The sequence below is a fragment of the Xenia sp. Carnegie-2017 genome, unplaced genomic scaffold, assembly GCF_021976095.1.
Source record: "Xenia sp. Carnegie-2017 unplaced genomic scaffold, XeniaSp_v1 HiC_scaffold_6, whole genome shotgun sequence".
NCBI lineage: Eukaryota > Metazoa > Cnidaria > Anthozoa > Malacalcyonacea > Xeniidae > Xenia > Xenia sp. Carnegie-2017.
The window spans coordinates 17,840,387-17,853,623 of NW_025813526.1; the positions used below are offsets into that span (position 1 = coordinate 17,840,387).

Genomic DNA, 13,237 nt, shown 5'->3' on the forward strand with positions numbered 1-13,237 from the left:
CTAGCCACTTGCATGAAAATGCCGATGATAGCATTATTATATTATAAAGCATGACTTCAAATCGATTGAACAGTCATATTTTGCACCTTTAAGTTGACTAACTGCGGCTAAAAATCTTTGAGTAAATTTATATCACAAAAGTGCATTAGATTAGAAAGATGATTATTTTTTGTAGCGTGACATGTATTTGCAATGATTAACCCAATGCTGATTAAATATTTCTTCGTTGTTTTTATTACTAACTCATGAAAGCAACCCTCCGTCTGTAAATTAATGTTTATATAAATCACGTATGTATAACAGTATTTAATCTATGTTTGCTTAATTTTTGTTTAAATATTTTCTTTTTAATATAGGAAAAAGTTTTTGTTCTACATTTTGCTTTCACTCCGTGCTTTCAATAATAATGCACAAGATTCGATACAAAAGCTAAATTTCAAAAACTAAAATCTTAAGCGATGGCTTCTTAAAATATAAGAGCATCAGAAATGCTTGGACCCGGGATCTGGGGGCCTGACGCCACTGGCTGAATGACAAATAAATCATATTTAGAACCAGATGAATTTATCGATCTTTTTAAAAGATCATTGGTATTGCCTCTCATAGCATATACCAAACTATTGATTTGTACTTTATCATATTTTTCGTCTAAGCCAGCTGCGATGCGATAACATTCGAATCGTTCAATCCATCGCTTCCAATCTTTGGGCTTTTCGATTCGAATTTTTATGGCAATGGAATTTGTGTTTGAAATGCCATTTAAATTTATCTCCACGTCTCTTGTCCACTGGTCTTTACCATTTTAGACAGAATCCCATCTCTACCACCATGTAGAGTTTATATTAAGTGCCCTCTTATCTAAATGTCCTCTCTATATATATACATTATAAGCGGAAGTAATATTCAACAGGAAGTGACGTCTACACATACACAAACACAATTTGGCCAAGGAGAATGATAAATTAGTCGACGAAGAATACCAGACTTCCTGAAGTTTTCCCCATCTGGGTCCAGTTCTTTCACCAAAATTCTGACCGTTTTGCGCGGAAACTGCATCCCTTTTAACTTCAAGGAATGAGTAATGGAACGATAACCACTGGAATTTCAAGGTCCATCGAGTTCCTGCCGAATACCCTGGCAAACACTGTTCAAATTAAACTCATTGTTTTTTCTTCGTAAGCTGAGCGATCGAAGTCTTCAGTGTAAAGTTCGCAAAGACATATTAATACCATGATATCGTCTTAAGAGAAGCAGAATTTTTCATATGCATAAGCTTGCGTAAAATAGTTCTTAATTACATCGTCTTCGCCTTTAGGAGCTTCTTCGTTTTCCTGCATTTTAATTTGTGGTTGTTTGTATGAACTTTGGTTTTGCATTGCGATAATTGGGGCCGGTTGTATAAAGCTCTTAACTACTTTTAACTACACTTTTTGCAGTTAAAAAGTAGTTAAATTTAACCACGGTTAAGTCGGTTGTATAAAAAAGTAGTTAGCGCTAACTGCAGTAAAAAGGTAGTTGAAGTTAACTACAAAAAGGCACTACAGTATAAATGTTGTACTTAATATACCAATGATAATACATATAGATACGTGAGCTTTACAAAAGATTTTATTCATGACTACCATTTTGTGTATCAGCTGCATGAGATGAAATGATTTTAGTTTTTTAAATACGTAAAAAATTTCATTACCATGCAGTTTTAAGGTCCATGTTGCTTGATATATGTACAACATCCATTGCACATGGTTTATTACACAAGCAGTAAAATACACGACAGTCGATTAGTGGGTTTTATTGATATTTCATCATATATTTCCTATGTAAAATGTTTATTTTAATGTACATACAATCTTGCCTACCAATATTTTTCTAAGAAGCAGAAATCTCTAGCTACTGTTTGATGATTTGAATAGTAGAAAAAATGAATAAAACTCCCAAGCTTTAGACAAAAATAGGTTAATAAATCACAAAGCAAAATAAGAGTTTCATAACTAAGGTTCATTAACAAATATACCCAATAGTTTTTATAACTTAGTTTTTTGCAAGGAAGAATTAAGAACAAAAAAGTATTTTGTGTATATCTGTGAATATAGCATGTAACAAGCAGTGAAAAGACAGTTGCTGGATTACATGGCTACTAACTATGATGACTCGAAGAAATGTTTTCTAATAATAAAAATAGTCCATCGCTGTCATCTTTTAAAAATATGTGTGACTCATGTCTGTACAAGCGCATTTCTTTGAAGTATTTTACTCAGCTGCTACAAAGATAAACGAAACGACCTTTTCATTTGCTACCCTCATCACCCAATTTTAAATTATGTAAAAGCAAGGCCATTTAAATATTTAAATACTTGTACATAGAACACCATATGAATAAATTTGAGAAGAGTTCATTGTTTCGTTTGCCCAAGTCCATTGTATACAATTGGTACATGAAAGAAAGCAGTCCTTGCCGAGACACATATCATTCATCAACATCGTACTGTACGACACAGAAGATAAGGGTCGATTTTCTTAAGAAAAGTTCAATGTATATGATACAATTTAATTCGGTTACCATGTCACCGTGAATCGTTTATTAAATTTTCTTTTGCATCATCAACATCCGTAAAACGACAATAGTTTACCATATTTTAAGAATTTTACATAAGCGAAGAGATTTTCTTCATTTTGAAGTCATTTTATAGTTCACTTGCCCGCCATTACAAAGCATAATTTGATTAAACTTTATGTCATTTAACGTAAACAACACTCCACACAAGTTAATTACGCAGTTACTTAACTTTCAGACTAACTACGTTTTGTGCAACGCAGTTAAGTTGAACAGTTAAGTTACTACAGTTAAGGAGTTAACTACAGTAGTTAGCGTTAACTATAGTTAAAGTTAATTGCGTTTTATAAAACCGGCCCCCGGTTTTGTGCATTTGGTCAGTTTTATTTTGCATTGCAATATTTAATTTGTTGATAACTTATATTTTAATTTGCATCGTGGCTAAATTGTTGTTCATTAAATTTAAGGGGATGTTTGTATATTGACAAATTAGTTTGTGAATTGCAGATACGGGCAACCGTAAATTATACATAAGTAAAACGACAAATAATTTCAGTTCTAGCAAACACGTATGATGTTTTAGATCGTAAGAACACACGTTGACTGATCTTGAAATCAGTAAAAACTGATAAAACATTGTTCTGATTTTTGTCTTAAAACCTTTTTGTTGAGCATATTCTTGAATATATACATCCATATTTTAAAAATAATGTAAAAACATTCATTCAGCTGCTCAAACAAATTTTAATTATTTAAAGGACGTTTTGGACAGTATATAAAACGTAGATGCATATAGATATATGCGTCACGTTCATTGAAGTTATACATTTAATTTTACATTCGCAAACTGTTATAGTGTCGATCTTTGAATATGTTTTCTTCTTTGTCGGCATATGTTCCGATTGCAACATATATAATCACAATTGCTTTAGAAGTATATTGTGGTATTACTGAAAAACCATACTGCGTTTGCTGAAAACGGTTAGTCTGTGTAATGTTTAAAGTTTTATTTTAAAGCCATCATTTTGAATTTATCTTTAAATTTTACAAATTACAGATATTTTTCGTGTATAAATCTATACATTTTTCATGTGCATGAGTGCAGTTGTCTTTGATAGTTTATGCAAGAGACGCGCCAGAAAGATATCTTTAATCCTTAGGGCCTGTTCATATGACACGGGCTAGCTACGTTTGCTGGGATCTCACCTCATATATTATTTCACTGTATATTTAAAGTTGCGTTCATATGAAAAGCGGGCGAGCCCGGCTTGGTGAGATCACGCTTCAATGAAGCGAATAAAATTGCTTTTTACAAAAATAATCTAGTGAGCTTTGTGTGGCTTTTTAATTGGTATATGTTTCCCATCTATTGACTCCATTGCTGGAATTATTCTAAACTTAGCTTTGAACTCAGATACTATAATTTTCGTTTCTTCACAATCACGGGGCAAGTAGATGTATTTTGGTCCAAGATTTGTAGAAATTGTCTTGCATACTTCTCCAATTACAACAGAAGCTGTATTTATTGCTATCCCGAATGTATTGGCTGTAATTGACAGGAAGCCAGTATCTTTGAGATAATACAAACTTACTGCAAGTTTTTTTTTTCAGTGGACAGTGAGCGATAATTTGGCAACAAATTTTCTCCCACCATTTTTTTTTGTTCCTCTAGCCTAAACCAAGCATCTCTTCTTCTTTCGTAGCAATATTCCTCCTCTTGCATATTAAACTTTTCATAACTAGCAGATCGTCTTCTCGATGAAATTCTCATAATCGCATCGTTCTTGTGCTTAACATGTGTTTCGCGAGTCAAAAGAACCATGTTCATTTGAAAAACGAATGAAATAATTCTTCCTATCGCCACTGCAATTGCCGGTGATAACATGATTTTTGCTTTTAGCTTTTAAATCAAGAATCTTAAAATGTTTTAAGTGTAAAAATTTAAAATGATGCAACTTGATGTAAACATATTTAAAAATGTCCCGAAAAAAGCAACATTTACGCGAAGAAATTAATTACGTCATATCAGCTAAGACAGCCCGTTTCATATGAACAGGCCCTTAGGCACTTTAATTTTATAACAAATTTAAATTTGGTTTTGAAAAGCTAATTTTAGAACTCTTTATTTCTTTGCATTATAGATACATTGTTCATGGCAATATTACTCATACAACTGTGTTTTTAATTTTAGAGACATGTCCATTAAAAGAAAATGTTTTGTTTGAAGCATTTTACTCATCGGCAGATTCATGTGCATTAAAATGTTTACAAGAACCCTTCTGTGTTGGGTTCAACTTTTGGGAAGGCATAATGATGAAAGATGTAACTTGTCAATTAACTCACAAACGTCCACAGAATTATGAAATATGTACTGATAACAAGTGGATTTTCTATGAATTGCTGAATCCACAAAGAAAGGTATGATGGAAAGATATATCAACAGTTTTAAATTATTTTTATTGACAAAGCTACTAATCTTGATTAATTGCACATTTCATTTATAAAGATACCATACAACAAAGAAAAGTTGTGTGAAAATGGCGGAATAATGACTGTTGACCTGAGAGACGGACCTGGTTCTGATCCTTACAGATGTCAATGTCCTTTTGGCTTTACGGGAAGATATTGTTCGGTAAAACTAAGTAAGTTAGTTAGAAAATAACAAGCAGTACAATTTCTTAAGATGGTTGCAATCTTTTGCCTTCTTCCCTAATCAAATTTCACTTCACAAACAAAACATGACGAAAACATATGACTTAATAGCTACATTAAAATTTAAATGTGCTAATTTTAAGCTACCCGATATATATTCAACGACCACGACAATCAGACACTTTTAAATAAAACAAAATAAAACAAATTCCGAAGACGGACGACTCGTTTTCTTGATATTCAAGATAATACAAGAGTTTGAAACAAAAGATGGAGCAATATTTCGTCTTTATTCCAAAGACATCATCAGACTAATAGTTTACAATGCAGGATGCAAAACTTTCATATAATTATTTACAAGCGGAAGTGGCAGTTACGTAATTTTAGAACTATAAGACTCAACAATTAGGCAGTATACTTACATTAAAAATAGAGATAACTTCTTTAGGCTTTGAGACCACTATTAAGTTGTGGTGTATTGCGTTTTATCAAAAGAGCTTCTAAGATGAGAAGTTGATTAGGATTATTACTGTCCGTTTTCGGAATTTGTTTTGTTTTGTTCTATATATATTCTGTAGAGTAGAGCAGGTCGCAAAACGTATAATCGGCAAGCTCTGAGTTGGAGAGAGTAATCCGTACTTTTTAATTGAAACCAAATGGTAAAAAATAAATTTAAACGCAAGCACAACCCTAAACATAAAAATATTTTAGCTAAAATTTGCTGCAAAGTTTGATAAAAAACTCGATTTAAAATTAAGTTGCTATTTTGTATTTCTTTATGACCTTATTAATAACATACATGAAAAAACTCCACAATTAATTAGTATCATAAATACCAGGACAAAAAATAGAAAAAAATAAAAGAAATGCATTGCAAAGTATTTTCAAATAAAATGCGCTCCTGATTGTTTAGTCAAACAACGAAGTGACCCAAGACAAAATAATACATTTCAAGGCGAGTGGAAGTTAAATTAATATGAAAGGCGTAAGATTTAAGTAAAATTTTTTTGGTATATGAGCTTGCAGTTCACCGTTTGCAAAATATTTCTGAATGGAAATATAAACATTTCAATAAGTAGCTATGTACAGTTACATTGTTCTAGCTGCATGTGCATAAACTATGGTATTATAAAAAGTGATATCTGACGAAATTGAAAAATACGATCCGGTCGATTAATGTTAATATTTTGCCGGCTAAAATGTACGTACGCTTAAGTTAAAAATCATTGGAAAATATAATTTTTTCGTGTCTTTTATCATTAATAAAATATAGCTTCTCGAGAAAAGAGTTTATCGTCTTTTGAACTCGTGCAATTTTGATAGTCTTTGAAAAAATTCACTCGAGCATGTTTTTCCTGAATTGCACTCGAAATCATACTTTTACCTAAACTTATTGCAATTTTCCTAAACTTTTATTAACTACTAATATTTGGACTAATTTACTTTTAAATTTATGCCTAAATCGAGAGGATTGTAAAAATAGACATTCAAAAAGGAAAAATCCAAAATAACCGCAATTTGAAAGCTATGCTTTGGCTTGCACATCAGCCAATTTCCTTTAAAACTTTAACTGCTTGAAGAATAGTTGTCATATTTTCTAAGTCATTTTCGTGTGCATGCTATTTCAAAACAGCTTCTTTTAACACAATTTCCACTCAAACTATTTGAAGACGTTTTTCTGTTAGATTAACCATTGAAAGTCCAACTAACTATTTCACCAAAAACTTTTTTTGAAATTTGCGTGCTGATAACATTAGCAATGTTTTTAAATAACGGTACCATTTCAAAGGCAAAATACATCACCTATTCTTTACACGTAGAAACCTGAATAAGATACTGCTGGCTGCATTGAATCACACTATAGGGATTTACAGTAGGACCTAAATTTCATTAGATAAATGGCTGCCGTTAGCCATTTTTATTACTCCAATATATTGGTCAAAAAAGCATTTGACTGGCTGCCACTATGGTAATCACATGCCTAATAAGATATGCGTGGCACAAAAAAATTAAATGAGGTGGTTCTACTGTGTAATCACTATATTGGGATTGTACAATCTCTTTTTGAATAAATGTATTTTATTTCCAGTAGGCAATATAAGGAATTTTGATTCAACGCAAAGATCAAACACTGTACCATCTGAATTAGATGATAAACCTGCATTGTACACCTTAAACAATAAACAGGTCTGCCTGGTAAACTGCATCGTACACTTTGAAATTGGGCACATATTTCGGCAGTTTCTTAGAGTAGGTTTTTCTTGCAACTTTTTTTGTTTCTCAATGTGCAATGGTTTTGGCAAATTCTTTTGAGGTATTTTTTTCATAGTTCTAAGCACATTAAATAAGATGAACTCAAAAGGGCTTTTTTCTAAAATAATTTGGTGATAAAAACTGACGCTTTTTGCATTGTTGATGCTTAAAGATATTCAGGACAATTAAAGAGAACTAGCTAAAAATAATCTTTTTCTCTAAATCTCTAGCATTTCCTAAACCAATCATTTCATTATAACTAAGACATTTTCTTGGGGATCAAGGGATATTCAAAATTAGATACAAATTGATTTATATTAAAAAGGCCTATATCTTAAGCAGGCACAAGAACATGTGGAAACTCAGCATATTTTAATTTTTTAGCATGGTCTGTTAGCACTGTTTTAATGTTTCTAACGAACTTTTTCTTAGGTTTTTAAAAATCTTGTACAATCTGACAAACATAATCCACAGAAAATATTTCCAAAAACAATATTAATCTGAATAATATCTTGCTCCTAATTTGAAAGTAAATAAGAAAATGAAAATTGTTTTTCCTTCTGTTAAAGATGGCTTAAATGCAATATCAGGGAAACTATATTGCGCTGTGGATCATAAAGCATCATATAGCATCATGTAGCATTATATATAATCTGCCTTTAACAGAATTTCTTTTTCTCTTTCAAATGATATTTTCATCTGTCCAAGCTTTGGCATAATGAGTTCTCATAAACAGGGCCGAAACGAGAACGTTAATTTGAGGGGATTGTTCTTATATATTCAGCTCTGTCCGAATGAATTTGTTTGTTAAAATTATTATTTCAAGAGAAATCAGTCGGACAGAGTTTATTATATGAATCCCCCAAAATAGCGTTCTAGTTTTGGCCCTTCTCATAACATGAAAAAGTCTATGGTGCCATAGGGATGTGTCAATTCTTTTAAAGGTTTGTTCAACTGGCATCACTCAGAATAACATTGACATCGGATCAGAAATAGAATTATTAAGAATAACAAGGCAAAAGTGTAATTACATTGACCTTCATTGCCTGACATTCAAGAAAAGTAGGCTATTTTTACACCAGAGTATTTGTGTTGGTTTTCAAATTCTAAAATACGGTTTTTAAACTCTTTGGTTTCTACTACTCTGCAGAACTTGCAAAAAGTCTCAAATTTTAAGTCATTAGCTTTTCTGGAAGTATTTAGATTTTTTACCATCACAAAATCTCTGTTTAATTTAATTCGTACAATTTTATGTTTAGTTTTTTCGTCATGCGAGGAGGCAATGAGAAATGCAAGGTATAGAAAAGTAAATTTACTATATATTTAAGTCAATAACTTTACAGAATATTTTTTATAACTAATGTGGAACCAAAAATCAAGTAAGGTATAAACTGGTGTGTTAATCAAATATTTAAAATTTTCTGACTACCATACTTGGTAGTTTTAGATAGCACAAACAGTCTATTAGAATTTGAGGTTCTATGTCATGCACATCTGATGATTAGCAATGTCAAATACACTAAGATATTGATACTTTCTATCAAATTATTTCTTGGAATAAATTCTTTTGTGATAAGAATAACTTTTCCTATTTGCTTTCTTAAACAACTTTTTAAACTCTGCAATAAGAATACGGTTCGCCAGAAAAGTTGAAACTTTAACTTCTGTTTATTACAGTTGAAGTACTCAATAGTGAGACTTTAAAAGAACATTTCGTCATTTCAACATATTCTAACAATATGAATATCGTAGAAATCATAGTTGCTGTTACTTTTACTCTACTCTATCAAAAATGGTTTCGGCTTTATTTTTTTGGTCCAATAAATTCACAATTTTATTCACTTTTTTTAAATGATATTGTTTATATCGTAGGACGATTTTATTTGATTTTCTCTAAATAACATTCGTCTTAAATAGTTTAAAGGACGGGATGTACTTGATCAGCACCAACACTTTAATGGGATACAGCAAAGTTTTTTGTATGCGTAAAATAACGGGTTGCTCGGGAGAAGGCTGGACACTAGTATTGAAAATTGATGGAACAAAGGTAAAAAGGAAATATTTTAGAATGTTTTGATGGATAATAGAAAATTTTAGGAAATATAATTCCTAAACACAATTATTTCTTCCTAAAAATAGTTCTTATATTAACTATGTTTATCATAAAAATGATACATTTTATGCGCAAAAAGAAGTGAAAGCAAAAAAATCTTAAAATTTCTAATGATGTTAGTTACAGTATGGAATTCTTTTCTCATAAAAAACGCATTATCTGCATGCATTCTTATTAGACATATTAAAATTTTTCACTTTTTAAATATTGCACATGAGAATTACTTCCAAAGGTGGATAGCACTAAAATTAAATAAAAGAAAAGTTTTTTCCATGCACTTTATTTATCAATGATCACTGCGATTTTCTATGACTCTTTCCGTAAATACTGTATTTTTGTATCAATTGCATCGCCTAAACGTTTTTCCTAAACACCAGTTATCAAGTCAAAACAAACCCCATCATAGTTTTCACCTACATATCAGATCCCTTTAATATTTCTGCAGCATTACAACACAATGATTTATAAAGGAAACTTTACTAAATTCACATATGGACAACTAGTCGAAATGACTCGAATTACGAACGTATTTTGAGCACACTATCCGACAAACTGCATGTTTTAAATTAAACTTTTAAAAAGGAACCGAAAAATTTACCAATTTGCTCCCTTCCCATTTTAAAAAGACATCTTCAAAGATTAGAGAATTTATCCGTCTTTATAATATTTAATCAGGTTTATTGAGCATTATTTACCTAAACCATTCATTTGATCAAATATGTTTCTTTTGTGGCAATTGCTGAATATCGAACAACTTGACATTAATACAATGAAGTCCAACATCGTGGCCAGAGATTTACCAGGCAGATAGCAAATATGGGCTTTTGTATTCAGAATGAAGATTCGCTTTTGCCTGGTAATTCAAACATTGTATTTAACACCCTTGTTAACATTAAGATTACTATATTGAGACTTTAAGGCTATACTTGAAACATTAGAAAATCCTATTTCACCTCTCATGGCAATTTGTGCCTCGTTATATGTGTAGTATACCATTTAACGTCGAATCATATAATCTATAATAATAGAACATTTTTCTTCTAAATAAGATTGCGAAACAATCTAATGCAAAAATGCTAACTGTTTTAGACCTTTTCACGTCTTTGCGGACGCTTTATAACTTGGTAAGGAGCGTTCTAAGGGCAGTTATTTTCTTGACCTAATAGCTAATAAGAAATTTAAAAAAATTATAATATACTTCAAGTTTTATCATAGACTGAGAGATTATAAATCTATGCTTTGTAGACGTGTTAAATATTACCTTAAAAATAAAGTGAAGATCAGACAATTTAACTATAATGTTCTTAGAAATTGTTTATCCAGTGTGTTTATTGAACTAGCTTATATACTACTTCACCAATTAGACGGAATACGTAAACTTTTATATTTAACTGAATTAATTAAATTTTTGTAAATTAAAAAGATTACTTGATTTCTTTCAACTTGTACGTAAGTAAATCATCGGCACTCCTTGACCATGAAATTATCTGCACAGACTGTCAAATTTATCAGATTACGTTAAAAATCACCAGAACTAGGCATACCAAATCAGAAACGCAAAAAAGTTACAATTTTGGGGCATCCATTCTAGTTTTAATAATTGCGTTAAATTACTGTCTCATGCCAATTTTAAGGTGCATACTATTTATTACACTACCTATAGCTAATGCCTGCACCATCAGTTCAGTGACATTAGCCGAATGTCACCCTAAAGAAGAACTCACGGTTTATCACTAAAGTGGTCATTTGGACTACCATTTGGCTTCCCACTCTGTGAGTTTGGGAAAACTGTTAACTGATTTTAATGTTTAGCAATATGACGTCGTTTCGTCCAGGGCTTTATACAACTAGGACTTGCCTCTTTAAGATATTTCTTTTAATTGGAGTAGATTCGTCTTAAAGGAATTTGAGCATTTGTTATAATAAACGAATGGTCAAATAAACGCTGTTTTTTCAATTTTTTTTCATTCGTTTATGATACGAATTTATTAAATTTAGAAAACCTTCCGATATAATTCGCAGCTTTGGAGCAACAAGGAGAGTTATATGACGGAAAATGGTGAAACTGGATTAGATCAAAATGAAACAAAACTTCCTACTTACTGGAGCACTAAAATAAAGTTGATGTGTGTTGGAATGAAAGTAAACAGTACAATAAAATTCATAAGTTTTGAAATGCAAGCTAAGTCCTTATACGACCTCATTGCTGATGGAAAATATAGGAAAACCAATTTGAGTCGTAGCCAATGGTTGACATTAGTTAAAAACAGCTCCCTTCAACAATACTGTAATAAAGAAGGCTTTAACGTCGTTGGAGAAAATAGAGGTACCACTCGTGTAAAGCTTGGCATTTTGGGAAATAATGAAAATGACTGTAAATCACCTGACTCTTTCATTGGCTTTGGTGGATCTTATGAAGGTAATTTTTGTGGCCGCAAACCTCAAGTGAACAGCTGTGGTAATATATATTATTGCTCGAAGAAAAACAAAGAAATTAAAGCAATGGGATACCTTTTTATTGCTTAGTTGTGGCTTGATATTTATTATTGTTTGGTTTTGTTCATTCTTTTAGAAATACTGCACTGAATAAAGACTGAATTAATTAAAATAGAAAATTCACGTTTTATAGTCCATAAGTTTAAAGCTGTAAAAGTTATACATCTGTAACTTCTTTAAATTATAAAGTAAATGGTTTGAAACCGGGAGTATCGTTATATGTTTGTAAATGATGATCGTCCAGGTTAATAAAGTCCTGAGAAAGACTGTTATTGTTGTTGTTGACTGACGTTTCGATAACCTTAGCGGTAGTCATCTTCAGAGTCAAATGAGGAGTAAACGTCAGGTTAGCCGTATTTGTTGTCTGGTTCTTACGTCATTGTATTGTGTGTACAGGAAATGTGCAGTAAATGTGTATTGTCATTGTGGATTAGTGTGAAGTGAAATATTTTTTTTTAGTTGTGATGTGTGATTTAGGTGTGACGTTTTTAGTTGTAGTGTGTGGGTGTCAATTGTGTATTGTCATTGTGAATTAGTGTGAAGTGTAATGTTTTTAGTTGATAGTTTGTTTGTATTGTGAATAAGTCGTTTGTAAGGTGCCGGTAATTGCTGTGATCTGTTCAGGAGGGTTTGTTCCAAGTTGGTATACCAACTTTCTAATGTAAGCCGTTGTCTATAGTCAGTACTGTAAGTAATGCATTTTGCCGAGTGCCAGTCAATGTTGTGCTTTGTGATTCGGTGATGTTCGGCAATGTGATTAGTTTTGTCTTGTTTCTTAGTAGCTCGTTTGTGCTCAGTAAGTCTTATGTTTAAGTTCCTGCCAGTTTCCCCAATATAGGAGGCGTGGCAGTCGGAGCAGTTTATTTTGTAAACTGCACCTTGTCGCTCGTTGGGTTGTCCTTATGTTCGTTAGTACTTGTCGTAACGTTGTGATTGGTTTATGTGCGACACGTATGTTGTATGGTCGTAAGATACGCGAGGTAGTCTCAGACGTACCTTTGATGTAAGGTATCGTTGCTGTTGTCACTGAGTTGTTCGTTTCGTTGGGTTCGTTGGGTTTGTAAGTGTTGCGTTTGATAAAGTCAGAGTTATAGTTGTTTTTGTCAAAAACACGTTTTAGATAGTTGTTTTCGCTGTGTAGAGCGTCCAGTGAATCACATATGATTTGT

The 13,237-nt window shown here is 31.9% G+C and overlaps 1 protein-coding gene across 2 annotated transcripts; it reads left to right on the forward strand.

Moving 5' to 3' along the window:
* Window positions 1-4,750: 4,750 nt before the first annotated feature.
* On the forward strand, window positions 4,751-12,277 carry LOC124458332 (uncharacterized skeletal organic matrix protein 5-like). Of its 2 annotated transcripts, none has more exons than XM_047008367.1 (5): window positions 4,751-4,972; window positions 5,061-5,196; window positions 8,719-8,755; window positions 9,377-9,506; window positions 11,571-12,277. In XM_047008367.1, the coding sequence occupies exons 1-5, from the start codon at window positions 4,865-4,867 to the stop codon at window positions 12,096-12,098; spliced, it is 939 nt and encodes a 312-aa protein (XP_046864323.1). In that variant the 5' UTR covers window positions 4,751-4,864; the 3' UTR covers window positions 12,099-12,277. The 2 variants fall into 2 exon arrangements, with proteins under 2 accessions (XP_046864323.1, XP_046864324.1); XM_047008368.1 differs by having other exon boundaries at window positions 11,595-12,277.
* Window positions 12,278-13,237: the final 960 nt, after the last annotated feature.

Excerpts from the sequence above, each read along its gene's own strand:
- LOC124458332 (XM_047008367.1), top strand. The coding sequence starts at position 4,865 with ATGATGAAAGATGTAACTTGTCAATTAACTCACAAACGTCCACAGAAT. Across the intron at positions 8,756-9,376 it reads GAGGCAATGAGAAATGCAAG|TTTAAAGGACGGGATGTACT; the intron begins GTATAGAAAAGT and ends CGTCTTAAATAG. Across the intron at positions 9,507-11,570 it reads TGAAAATTGATGGAACAAAG|AAAACCTTCCGATATAATTC; the intron begins GTAAAAAGGAAA and ends TATTAAATTTAG.